The sequence below is a fragment of the Podarcis muralis genome, chromosome 10 (assembly GCF_964188315.1).
Source record: "Podarcis muralis chromosome 10, rPodMur119.hap1.1, whole genome shotgun sequence".
In the NCBI taxonomy this organism is placed as follows: domain Eukaryota; kingdom Metazoa; phylum Chordata; class Lepidosauria; order Squamata; family Lacertidae; genus Podarcis; species Podarcis muralis.
This window is the reverse complement of record NC_135664.1, coordinates 53,745,413-53,759,196: the sequence shown is the minus strand read 5'-3', so window position 1 is coordinate 53,759,196 and position 13,784 is coordinate 53,745,413. Positions and strand designations below refer to the sequence as shown.

The window sequence follows — 13,784 nt, the reverse complement described above, 5'->3', positions numbered from 1 at the left end:
AGAAGCCAATATATATATAACCTTGGGATCCTAAGGCCCCACATCCTCTGAACCTGTCACTGATAGAGGCGCATTTCATAGTTTTATCCCAATAAACATTTTTCAGCTGTGTTGTAGAGGTTAGCTTTTTGACAGTCCCCCAGAAACAATTCACAAAATCAGTCTGGGGTGTTAAGGAATATTGGCCAGTTCATACGTGGTTTTGGTACTCTCCATATTGTGGAGGGACAGTCCTGGTTTCTCAAAAACTCCCACGTCATGTATAGAAACTTGAATGTGAAAACGGGTGGAAGAGTAGGGGCTTTTCACATCTGCATAGATTTTATGTGTGGAGGTGTTTGAGTAATAGGAACACAGGAAAGTCCTGTTGGACTTTGTGTCCAATGTACCTCATATTGGCTACTCTGACTGGCAGTGCCTTTCCAGGTTGCCAGTCAGAGATGTGTATTTTGCACCACCTGATGCCTTAACTGGAGATGTGAGGGATTGAAACTGGTTTTTTTTTTGCATGTACAGCATATGCTTTACAAGTAATATACAATTTACTACTATTAATTCACTACTTGTATACAGAAGAGTTTGGATTTGATATCCCGCCTTTCACTCCCCTTCAGGAGTCTCAAAGTGGCTAACAATCTCCTTTCCCTTCCTCCCCCACAACAAACACTCTGTGAGGTGAGTGGGGCTGAGAGACTTCAAAGAAGTGTGACTGGCCCAAGGTCACCCAGCAGCTGCATGTGGAGGAGCGGAGACGCGAACCCGGTTACCCAGATTATGTGACTACCGCTCTACTACTACCGCTCTTAACCACTACACCACACTGGCTCTCTACTATAAATCAGCTTGATTTATAACTCTTGACTCAACAACCCAGTATGCACATTGAGGGAAACTATGTTTATTATTTTGTAATTTAATTAAACAACCTCTATTAATATAGCACCTATTATTGTTAAATAAAATAACAATAATAGCCTTCTTCAGCAAGCATACTGGGTTTGTGAAACCACTTTGGGGTTATTTAACCACTTTGAGGTTTTTTACAGTCAAGCAGTATATAAAGTTTATGAAATAAAAATAAATAACATAAAGGACCCCCAAGTGGCTTGTGGATAAACAACAATAACAACACGGAGAAAATACAACAGAATAAAAAAGTGCAACCAAGGAGGGCACATATAAAATTAGTAGAAAAACAAATTGAAAGCAGCATCATTATAAAAGAATTATATATTTAAAAATAAAATAAAACCAGCCCCAGGGTTCAAAAGATTTTGCTGAGGTTTTTTTCCACTGCTTTCCCAAAGGCCAGACAGGCCTCCCTCTTTTGCTCATCCTCTTCTGCTTCTAAAAGCAGAGAACATGAAGTAGGGTCAGTGCTTTTTTTGGGGTGTGTGTGTACGCATATCCCTAAACATTTTGTGAATCTTAGTTTGGCCTCATTGAGGGGCAGTATTTCAATATGAATAGGAAAATGAGAGAACCCCCTAAACCTTTATTTCATTTTATTTTTAGGGAAAAAAGCATTGGAGACACTTGTGTTGCGGATGTATGAGCTGAAATGACCAAGTGTGAAACTTACAGCCCAGTGTGGCTTACATAAAATAAAAAATATTTAAATATTTACGCAATAGCATTAAAAAAAAGACATTCTAGTGCAAATTTTAAAAGTGATTTTACAAACCCAAACACATTGTTAAAATGGCACGTTTCAGTGCAATTTTGCTTTCCTGCCCACACAGCTACTTGGAACATATGGGATATACACATAAAAAACAGCAACACTTAACCCACCAAAGAGTGGAAAGTCAGTTGCATTTCTGCATGAAGCTTACAGAAGAGTAACAATTAAAGGCCTCTGTGCGTCAGCGTCCTTGAATTAGCAGCTCTCATACGCCAGGCGGTTGCTTGCTGACCCTTAAGAGAAGCAGGGTTTTTTATTTTTTTAAGACTCTTTTGGGGAAACTGTTTTTGGAGAAACTGTAAATGTAGCATTTATTGAAGATTTGCTTTAGCAATGCCCTGTACTTAAACTCCTTAAACTTCTCTTTTCTCAATGCTTTTTATGCAGCTCATGCTAAGAATGTTTTTTGTACAGTATGGGGATGTGGAATGGCATAGAGACTATCTTTTTCTTTTTTCCTTTTTTTACAGTAGAGTAGACAGCACTTTCAAGGCTAGAGTTTATGGAGGAAATGATGTAGTGAAAAGTTTGCTGATGCATATAGTGTATGGAACACTTGAGTGTGACATTTACAGTGGGGAGTTGAAAGAATAGCTGCCTGTGTGTAATCTCATGTAAAACTGTTGTTGCAGCCTTGTCTGGTTTCATTACCAGGAAGGAAAAGAACAGGAGAGAGGACTGGATAAATGGGATTATTATTTTCCCAGATTTTCCCCGGTCGTTACTGTTTCTATATAGTATGTCCAAATCTAACATATGAACGCTAGTAAGCCGACATGGTTAAACCTGGGGAGGTCATCTGGTCCTAAATAACCATACATTCAGTTTTATGCATTCTTACTTTGGAGAAAGCCCTCTTTATCTTAGTGGGACTTAAGCATGCATAGTATCAAGCTGCATGGGCATCATACTGCAGAAAAAAAGGCTTTTATGAGAATGCCGTTTTTTGTTCATTACAAAATGAGGGGCAAGGGTACGTATGTCCTAAATAGTCTGCTGCATGCCATTTGCCGTTTCTCGATTTGCAATCTGGCTATTTTAATATTCTTCAAATGCTAAGCTCTGGCTCCTGAGATATCAAATGCATTCAGGATTGCAGCAGCCGCTAACAGAACAAAAGAGAGGGAAGGGCTGGAGGAGGTACTAAAACCTCTTTAAAAAGTAAATGTTCCTGGTGCGAAAGAGGACAGGGTTCCTGCATCCTTGACAGCTGTATAGAAGAGGCAGGAACTCTGTTCTCCTTTGCATCTGGCCCAGGTTGGCTTCTCTGGACAGGCAAACCGCCCAAGCATACAATGGCCTTGCATGGAAATTCATACTTTAACATGCTATTACATGGCAGAGCTTTCTTCGGTTGTTGTTTTTCCTAATAGATCTGACAGGCGTGGAGCTCATTGGTCCCTGAAATGCCAGAAAGTATGATGACATCATCCAAATAAAAGATAACAGATTGATCTAGCAAACCTCGAAATGAGTCCCAGAGGAAATGCTGGAAGGTTTATGTAGAGTTTCCCATTCCAAGGAGTATGATGTAAGGCGTGATTAAAACATGGCGCCCCAGTTGTCCATATCACTGTAGCACACAGGTGCTAGGACGCCATCTTGTTGACAAGGTGACAAGCACCTATATTTTCTGGCCAGCTTAGTGTTTCTACACACCAAAGACCAAACTAGACGTGACAGGGCAGCTGTTAATGTGTTGACCCTTTTGTATATAAAGTAGGGTTGAGGAGGTCTAATTTTTATGTGCAAAGGGTGTATGGAAAATGAGGAGTGCCGCCTTCTCTGCCATGTCCTACTGCACTCTGTTCCTTGAAGCAGTCCCCCCTCCCAAAATCTGGCTCTAATACTGGAAGCAAGATGGGCTGGGAGAAGATTGCTTAAAGCCGTAGAGTCAGGCAAGGAGGGGGTAGGGGGTGTCTTGCACTCCTTACCCCCCAAATTCTTACTTTATGTAAAGACTGGATCCCTCTTCATCCCTGTTTTAGATGCAAACACAGAAATGTGATAAACCAGGTGAGCTAGAGCAACCCACATGTATTTTACACTGAGTTAACTATCATTACGAACAATTGGATGACACTAGGTGTTAGATAGACATACCAAAGATACAGTGCACTTCACTTTAAAAAAAGGAGGCGAGCAGCTTTTGTTGCTTAATGTTGCTATATTTATTAAGAGTTACTAAAAATAATAGCGAGTGCCCTTAAAATACACTTCCTCTTTTCAGTCTAATTTTGAATGTATCCAAGAACAGCCCTTTATCCTTTGCTAAGAAAACCTTTCTGCCCCCAACCCCACCTTCTGAATTCTGAAACGGAGTCTTTGTCTATGTAATAATCTTGGAAACCTACTGGAGAATGCAAATACTGACATAAAAATAAGCATGCAACTGTGCTGTTCTTTTTAAGATGCACACAAACACCTCAGGTTCGGAACCGCTGTTTTTGTAAAAAGTGCATCTGGGCTGTGCGTCACACGCTACTTTTGTGCCAAAGAGTCAACATTATGCATTGCAAGTGGACCTGGGTTTTATTTGCAGCAGGTCATTTTGCTGACCCCTGAAATAATTAAGCAAGTGGTGAAGGCCTGGTGTCTATTTTTAAATGAGTAAACATTTGTGCTTTACTTTCTCTGTGTTTTTTACCTACCTGCTGTCAATGAACGTATCTAAAAATAGGGAACAGAATGGCTTAGGTTGTTCCTCTGTATTCTTTAGAGATGAATGACACTTAAGAAAGTAGCATTTTCCTTCAGCATGTTTATATCCCGCGGTCTTTTAATAGACACCCACCCTTGCTTTTCTCAGTGTAGTTTCCTTCTCTCTTAGCCAGATAAAAGATAATATCATTTTCCATTGCATTTGGATTTTCAGATGATCTCTGCTTGGCTTTACCAGGCATCTACTAAAGAAATAAAGCAAAGCCTTGTTTTCAACCCCCCTCTGCATCCCCCTCCCCGTTTTTCTTTCCATTACGTTCCAAGCAATGTGTTTGAATTCGGCATAGAGCTGATAACAGATAGGCAGATCAAAGCCTTCTGCAAGTTGATGGACCGGCTGTAAACAGAGTGAATGGGGCACAGGTGTTTTCCCACACAGATGCCATATTGAACAAAAACAGCCCTTTATGTAGTACTTGTCCTGTGAAGCGAAGCAAAATCTGAATGGAGACCATCCTACTGTGTTAATGTACATTGTCTCAAGCTTTGGCCTCTAATGGTGTGTTGATGAATGACAGGAGATGTTAGAAAGGCCATTGCTTGCAAGTTATGGACCTAGCACAGGTGAGTCACAATCTAATGCAAAAGGGAGATGGTTGTTTAAAAAGTGATTGATTGCAAAATGGTCAATGCCCTTTACGCACACCAGAGGCAGGAAAAATATCCAAAACCTTACACAATATGCAAAGGAAACTTTGTGTAGTAGTGCAATGAAGAGGCTGATCTGTGGATAAGGAAGCACCCAATTCATATTTTTACCACATTCCTAATAAGTGGCCTTTGGCAGTGCATTGCGTTACAATGTCTGCCCCTCACTTGCTAAAACAATTTGCATATAGAGTTTTAAACACCCTATATACAAATGCTAATTGTTACTATGATTATTATTAGCATAATCAAATACACTGGATTGTGTATCATAGAATCATAGAATCATAGAGTTGGAAGAGACCACAAGGGCCATCGAGTCCAACCCCCTGCCAAGCAGGAAACACCATCAGAGCACTCCTGACATATGGTTGTCAAGCCTCTGCTTAAAGACCTCCAAAGAAGGAGACTCCACCACACTCCTTGGCAGCAAATTCCACTGTCGAACAGCTCTTACTGTCAGGAAGTTCTTCCTAATGTTTAGGTGGAATCTTCTTTCTTGTAGTTTGGATCCATTGCTCCGTGTCCGCTTCTCTGGAGCAGCAGAAAACAGCCTTTCTCCCTCCTCTATGTGACATCCTTTTATATATTTGAACATGGCTATCATATCACCCCTTAACCTCCTCTTCTCCAGGCTAAACATGCCCAGCTCCCTTAGCCGTTCCTCATAAGGCATCATTTCCAGGCCTTTGACCATTTTGGTTGCCCTCCTCTGGACACGTTCCAGTTTGTCAGTGTCCTTCTTGAACTGTGGTGCCCAGAACTGGACACAGTACTCCAGGTGAGGTCTGACCAGAGCAGAATACAGTGGCACTATTACTTCCCTTGATCTAGATGCTATACTCCTATTGATGAGGCCCAGAATTGCATTGGCTTTTTTAGCTGCCGCGTCACACTGTTGGCTCATGTCAAGTTTGTGGTCAACCAAGACTCCTAGATCCTTTTCACATGTACTGCTCTCAAGCCAGGTGTCACCCATCTTGTATTTGTGCCTCTCATTTTTTTTTGCCCAAGTGCAATACTTTACATTTCTCCCTGTTAAAATTCATCTTGTTTGTTTTGGCCCAGTTCTCTAATCTGTCAAGGTCGTTTTGAAGTGTGATCCTGTCCTCTGGGGTGTTAGCCACCCCTCCCAGTTTGGTGTCATCTGCAAATTTGATCAGGATGCCCTTGAGTGTAACTGTGGAACAACACAGAAAAAGAAATTTATAATTTGTAGCACAGACTAGTCTATGCAAGGAAATTATGGTTTGCATTGGAAAATGACGAATGATAACTAGTTGGATGAATGCTTATTTAAACTGTATGTATTTTGTAAAAGCACAATACATCACAGAGGAGGTGGACAGCGTTTTTGGCCCTTGAAGTCTTATTAGATAAATTTACTGGAGAATGACAACTGATTAGCAGACATGTAATTTAAAATATATAACTATTTGCGTCAACACGATGGGTGTTGGGCTATATTTGGTGGGTGTGCTGCACTTACACTGTGGTGCAATCTGCGCTGAAGCCCTTTTCATTTGTGAGTCACAATTGTATGCAATTTCATGGAACACAGCACTGTTATCTCCCTTGTTTATAACACCACTGCAGGCTACATGCAACTGCGAAGTGTCATAAAAAGTGGGAGGGTCTTAATGTGTACTGTAACATATTTCTTTATCACAAGCATGGGAAGCAGGTGGTGCTTGAAGAGTCCATTTCTTTAAAAATCACCTTCATACCATGCATCTGCAGACCTATGTAGACAGTAGATGCAAGTCAATGGAGAGAACAGTCTCTCCATCAGCTTGCAATAAGGGGAGAGAGAAAAAGGCAGGAACTCTAGCAGGGGTGGCACATTCGGTTCTGACCCCTGAGATGTCCACCCCCAGCTCCAGCCCACTGAAGCCCCCTAAAAGCAAAGGTTTGGGAAAAGAGCTTTTGAGTTGAGCACAAACTGGGAAAGGCCGAACTGTAGCAAATATCACTGCTGCATGAAAACAGCAACTGATTTTCTAGAAAAAAAGGGACTAAATGGAAAATCTTAATAAAATTTTATTAAAATGAGATTTCCTTACTTATCCGGCGATCCGGTGTAATACGTTGCCTGAAGCCTCTGGGCTACCTTTGAAACATTATTGAAAACATTAAAACATACACATTTTTTTGCAATAATAACATTCCCTTTAATATTTCACAGATGATAGTAGGGACATACATTTCAACGCCCTAATCCTAATACCAAACCTCCCCCCATCCCCCACCCTCACATCACACACATTTCTAAAGATCTTCTGTGTCTTTTGTATGATGTACAACAGCTTTTTCGAGCTTGGTGCTTTCCAGATGTAGTTAGACCACTATTCTTGCCAACCCTAGCCAGCGCTGGAGCTGATGGGAGTTGTAGTCCAACAACAACTGGAGGGGAACAAGGTTGGCCTAGGCTGCTGTACTCATGAAGTCTGCCACTGGCTACCTGCCACCAATTTTAAAGCATCGGAGGCTGCTTTAACTTTTGTTTAAAGATATATTAGGAAAAACACAATTGCCTTAAAATAGCTTATTTAACTGTTCAAAATAGACATCTGTGTGAGGCCTGGCAGGCTGGGCCTGGCATTAGTGTGTTCGTTCACACGTGCTGGCATCAAACATAAGGTATAATCCCTCCTTATGCGGAGGTTTTAGCTTCAAGACGACCCTGAGGAAGGAACTTCGGCCTTGAGGAATGACAGCTGGAGCAATCTGCACTAAATTTGAGAATGATCACCACGTGGCAAAAGTATGCATAGTGGTCACCCAGGGAGGGACAGGTATAAGGATATTGGGGTGTGTGTGTGGCTCAGAGCACCTGTTTGGTACTCGCCCTGGTAAACAGGGACAGTTGGGAGTTTGTATGATAAAGCTGCATCTATTTGAAGCCCTCGAACAGCCCTCGAACAGCCCTCACCTGCTTTACCCGCAAGAAAGCTATCCCAGCAATCTGGTTTGTGGGAACAAAATCTCTTTGGCTCCCTCTAGAGCCGAAGAGAAAGAACTGGTGAGCTCATAGGCCCCTCTGGCTTTTTAGACTTAAAGCTCTGTATAACACTGTTGCTTTTATATATCACAACAGTTTTGGGCAGAACAATTTTGGCATCCTCCTTGCACCACCACTAATTAATTTGACGTGTGTGTGTGTGCGCGCGTGTGTGTGTGTGTGCGTGTTAACTGCATGGTCTTTCATAGATCTCAGCCACAGTAGTGCAGATCTCAATGGCCTTGCATCTTCTACCACCAAGAGTTCCAGGTGTCCAAACCAGCCATTCCCTTCTACGTTTCACACTATACGTGGTTATACCTCAGATAAATCTCTTCGCTGGCTGATGGGCTGGTTCTGTATGTGGAATGACAATGTGGAATCACTGGGTGCTGAAATAGATGGGCCACTGGCCTGATAAAGCAGGCTCTTTCTATGCTTTTATGGTTAGGATGAGAGAGAGAGAAAGAGGGAGGGAGGGAGGTTCCCAAAATATTCCCTCAGCCATGAAACATGTTGTGTGTCCTTTTTATTTATTTATTTTTGCTTTCTTAAATAAGATTTTATTAAAGCCTTTCGCAATCAGAGCTGTAGCCAGGTCATCTTGCGCCCCGGCAGAACTGTCCAGGTTGCGCCCCCTGGCCGCTGACAAATTAGCTCTTCTTTCTGCCTCTCCTCCATCCCACCCCCCATTCAGTTCACCCTCTATTTAAAACCTTTTCTTATGAGACAATAATCAAGATTTTTATTTACAGACATATTTATAGACATATAGACTATACGTGGTTATACCTCAGATAAATCTCTTCGCTGGCTGATGGGCTGGTTCTGTATGTGGAATGACAATGTGGAATCACTGGGTGCTGAAATAGATGGGCCACTGGCCTGATAAAGCAGGCTCTTTCTATGCTTTTATGGTTAGGATGAGAGAGAGAGAAAGAGGGAGGGAGGGAGGTTCCCAAAATATTCCCTCAGCCATGAAACATGTTGTGTGTCCTTTTTATTTATTTATTTTTGCTTTCTTAAATAAGATTTTATTAAAGCCTTTCGCAATCAGAGCTGTAGCCAGGTCATCTTGCGCCCCGGCAGAACTGTCCAGGTTGCGCCCCCTGGCCGCTGACAAATTAGCTCTTCTTTCTGCCTCTCCTCCATCCCACCCCCCATTCAGTTCACCCTCTATTTAAAACCTTTTCTTATGAGACAATAATCAAGATTTTTATTTACAGACATATTTATAGACATATTTTTAGCCGATTTTGCGCCCCGACCTTGCCTGCGCACCTGGCTGGGGCCCACCTCACCACCCCCTAATTTATTAATATTATTATGAATTAAAGTCAACCATAGTCTTCTTCCGGTCCAACATCATTAAGAAACATTCTGTCTTTATTCCCCCAAGAGCTTCTTCACTGTGATTATGTATTAAGTCATTGATCCGGAATTATTTACTTTTTGTATAGTCATTTATTCACACTCAAATCTGTATGTTCCAATCCTACAGAAACATGGTGTGTTTCCTAAAGGCAGTAATATGGGGGGGGGGAGAGAAAGAATCAGTATATATGAGCCAATTGAAGAGCAGGATATGAATAAATAAAACTTCTTAATTGCAGCAGAAGTGTGTTGTGCTCTTTGGGGGGAAAAATCCCACTTTTTGGGGGGATTACTAATAAATAAATAAATTGAATACTACTCTGCAACAAACTGGTTTGGAATGACACTTATTTGAAATTACAGAAAAAATATATATGAACATCTGGAGTTGGATCCAGTGGTGTGGCTTAGTTGACAGTAAGGGGAGGGAAGCATTTCTCAGCAATCCCCCCTCTCTTCTGAGGCTACCCTCCCCTTGTCCTCCTGCTAAATCTGCAAGAGCATCCCCGAACCTTCTGAAACAAATTGGGGGGGGGGGGAGATGCAGAGGGGAGGCGGGATCACCAAAAAAACACTCTCCAAAAAAATCAGGGTCATGATGACTCTGTCTGGGTTTCCTCCCCAAACGCTTTCTGCATCTCAGCTGCTTTTTAATTTTCTGTTAAGGAAGGGAAAATGTAAATGCACATAACAGAGAAATTGGAGAAGCAGTCATCGTTGGAGGTGAAAGAGAGTGCTTGCTACCTTATGTTTTTGGATTCCCCCAATACATCTTTCCTCAAATGAAGATCAAACCTTGCATAAAAGCAATTTCACCTGTATATTTTTAATTCATTTGTGCTTCAGTGGGTTTTCTGTTTTCATCCTTATTCCCCCCCTCCCTCCCACAAGCTCAACACCTTCCTGTTAAATAACTGAATTCATCATGATGACACCGGAAGATCCTATGACAGTACAACAGAATAGCTTTTAACTTCATTGTAGGCTGTCACCGTCCTCAGAAAGATCTATTACGGGCGATGAGTGGAAATGTGCAACCAATTTGCTAGTTCCAATACATTTTGATCCAAATAAACATAATGTGATTCAGGTTTTCATAAAGAGTTTCATTTTATGTTGTCCGTTAAAGTTAATTTCATCCCTCTGAAATGCTGCTAAGGGAGCATCTGTGGCAGATTAATATTTCCACCCACTGACTGCAGTGTGAGAGTGTATTGGGTGCAAATTATTGCCGCATTTCCTCATGTAGTCCTAATTTTAATCTTGCTAGAATTTGGGAGGGGGTGTTGTACTATGTTGAAGTCTTGTTTATTTAGTAGAGTCCTTTGTGTGTTTGTCTATGTCATGAGTTGGTATACTGTTCAATCCGACTCTTCGTGACCCCATGGACCAGAGCACGCCAGGCACTCCTGTCTTCCACTGCCTTCTGCAGTCTGGTCAAACTCATGCTAGTAGCTTTGAGAACACTGTCCAACCATCTTGTCCTCTGTCATCCCCTTCTCCTTGTGCCCTCCATCTTTCCCAACATCAGGGTCTTTTCTAGGGAGACTTCTCTTCTCGTGAGGTGGCCAAAGTATTGGAGCCTCAACTTCAGGATCAGTGAGCACTCAGGGCTGATTTCCTTAAGAATGGATAGGTTTGATCCTCACTCTAAAAACCAGCATCTCTGGCATCTCCAGGTAGAACAGGGAGAAAAACCCTACTTGAAACCTTGGAGAGCTGCTGCCAGTCAGTGTAGGAAATACTGATATAGATGGACCTGTGGTCTGGCCCAGTAGCTTCCTATGTTCCTAAAAGAGAACCCTTTGTGGAGGATTGAAAACAGGACAACTATTGAGGAAATAGAGTAATATTTGAATAATTGACTGATTGAGAGCCCTGCAGTTGAGTAAGGCAGATTAAAAATCCCTCCGAAAGTCTACCTTATTGGTTAGGAGAGTGGACCTGTCTGAAATGGTAGCTAAACAGATGGCCAAGCACAATTCTGTTCATTATTAATACAATTTTCCATCTCATGTGCAGGTATTACATGGGTCGTCGTATGTACATTGTGGTATCTGAGCCAGAGATGATCAAGCATATCTTGAAGGATGATTTCGGAAACTTTACTAACAGAATGGTAAGTAGCTCTTCTTACAGATGCTAAGGTTTGTTGTTCTTCTATAAAGAACAAGAAAGTACATTGGGTTGCCTTTCAGAGTATGAGGCAGTTTCTCCACAGTACTGTGTAAGGACTGCTCTGGCACTGACCCGCCACTATTTGGGCCAGGGCAGGAGACGCTCCACAGCTGGTACCATGCAGTGGCTAAGAAGTCAGAGCAATTGCTCATGAGCAGTGAGCATTTGTGCCTCATCCGCAACTGCACTGGGTTGCTTCAGGGCCAAGCTAGACAAGACACCATTTATACAATTAGCATTACGGGGATGGTATGTGTGTGATACGGATCAGGACCCTGGTGGGGCTCTACCGAGCCCTGAGGCCCATGGCAGGTGCTAAGCCATGCCAACCCCTGATGCCGATTCTGATTAGCGCTTGCTTTTTCCCAGTCAGTAGTAGACATCAGGTTGCATGGCCTCATCCATACAGTGGTACCTCTGGTCATGTACTTAATTCATTCCGGAGGTCCGTTCTTAACCTGAAACTGTTCTTAACCTGAGGCACCACTTTAGCTAATGGGGCCTCCTGCTGCCGCCGTGCCGCATGATTTCTGTTCTCACCCTGAAGCAAAGTTCTTAACCCGAGGTGCTATTTCTGGGTTAGCGGAGTCTGTAACCTGAAGCGTATGTTACCCGGGGTACCACTGTACTTCCATTTGCTTCTAGTTTAGAAAGCACGAGGCTGAGAGATTTTCTGTTTGTTCTGTGCTTTCTAAGCCCAGGTCTGTTGGCCATGCTGCTTTCCCCAGGAATTTGTGCTCTTTACTGCTGAATCAGAGTGAACATCAATCTGCGGGAAACCCAACTGATGGGTTTTTTTTATTCAGTGGTAGAGAGCAGGTTTCCTCAGGAGAAGGCAGCAAGACAAGCAGAAGTTTGGGCAAGCCCTCACTTTCGGCAGACCTGACTTCTAGTGGGAGTGGGGTGAATCCTACATTTGTTTCCACCATCTTGTTTCTCGAAGATGCAGTATACAGTGGTGCCTCGCAAGACGAAATTAATCCGTTCCGCAAGTCTCTTCGTCTTGCGGTTTTTTCGTCTTGCGAAGCACGGCTATTAGCGGCTTAGCAGCTATTAGCGGCTTAACGGCTTAGCGGCTTAGCGGCTTTAAGAAAAAGGAAACAAACTCGCAAGAACTCGCAAGATGTTTTCGTCTTGCGAAGCAAGCCCATAGGGAAATTCGTCTTGCGAAGCACCTCAAAAAACGAAAAACCCTTTCGTCTAGCGAGTTTTTCGTCTTGCGAGGCATTCGTCTTGCGGGGCACCACTGTAGTTCTGTTCCTGCCATTTAACTTTGATTCAGCTGCCCTGGTAATTTGTCAGGACAGGAACTATGTTGTGTGCCACAGAGTCAGTTTGCCGCATTCTTTGCTCTGAAGGAGTTGTGTGTTTGAAGGGCTGTAGCCTTTTTGTTGAGTCAGCAGCAGAAAGCGTCTCTGCCCGTAACTCTGAGCCTTTGACTGCCCTCCTGCCTGAGCAATAAATAATGTCTAAAACTGCCTTGACATTGACACGGAATCGCTGTCTCCGTCACCTAACTCAACCTCCCTCCCTTCCGGCAATCCAGTCCATACCCAAATGCCCTGAATTTGCCTGGAAATAGCACTTCTGGTTCTGAGAGCTCTCTCTGTGGTTTCTCTATCTCACTCCATTGTGTGCAGTGGAGATGTTCTTTCATCTATGAAGCGGAAAGTTGGAGGGAGGGACCAGAATATAGTTTAAATTTAGAAGGGCCTACATGAGAAATAAGTTGCATAATGGCATGCCTGGTCTCTCACATTTAATATTACCTGCTTGGCCCAAAATGACAACGTTAGAGAACATCACACCCCATCCAATTGCTTTGTATAAATGCAAGCAAAAGTCTACAAATCATAACTATGTGTGGCAGAGAATGACATGGAGGGAGAGACAAGCGCACTCTGGCTATTAAGTAGAAGTATTTCTATGTGGCTTTTAATAAATGTGAATCTAAAGCTTTGAAAATTACTCTGGGCAAGCCCTTTCTCTGCTTTTATTTAGAAATTCTGGTTGCAAGTGTACAATATACTGTGCAAAAAATTAAGAAACCACCACTCCATCATGTCCTCTCTCTCCCCTGCCCCCCCCCTGCTGCCCCTAATGCTATGCTGATGAAACTGAGAGAATAAAGCATTCGGCTTTTCAGAATAAATGCTGACCACAAAGCTATGATAATAC

At 42.6% G+C, this 13,784-nt stretch overlaps 1 protein-coding gene across 2 annotated transcripts in view; it reads left to right on the top strand.

Moving 5' to 3' along the window:
• Positions 1–13,784, top strand: part of TBXAS1 (thromboxane A synthase 1) — a 223,611-nt gene that overhangs the window by 84,462 nt on the left and 125,365 nt on the right. For both annotated transcript variants that reach the window (XM_028747108.2, XM_077935048.1), the window contains one exon: positions 11,451–11,547. In XM_028747108.2, the coding sequence (XP_028602941.2) occupies positions 11,451–11,547 (97 nt within the window). The remainder of the gene's footprint in view (positions 1–11,450; positions 11,548–13,784) is intronic.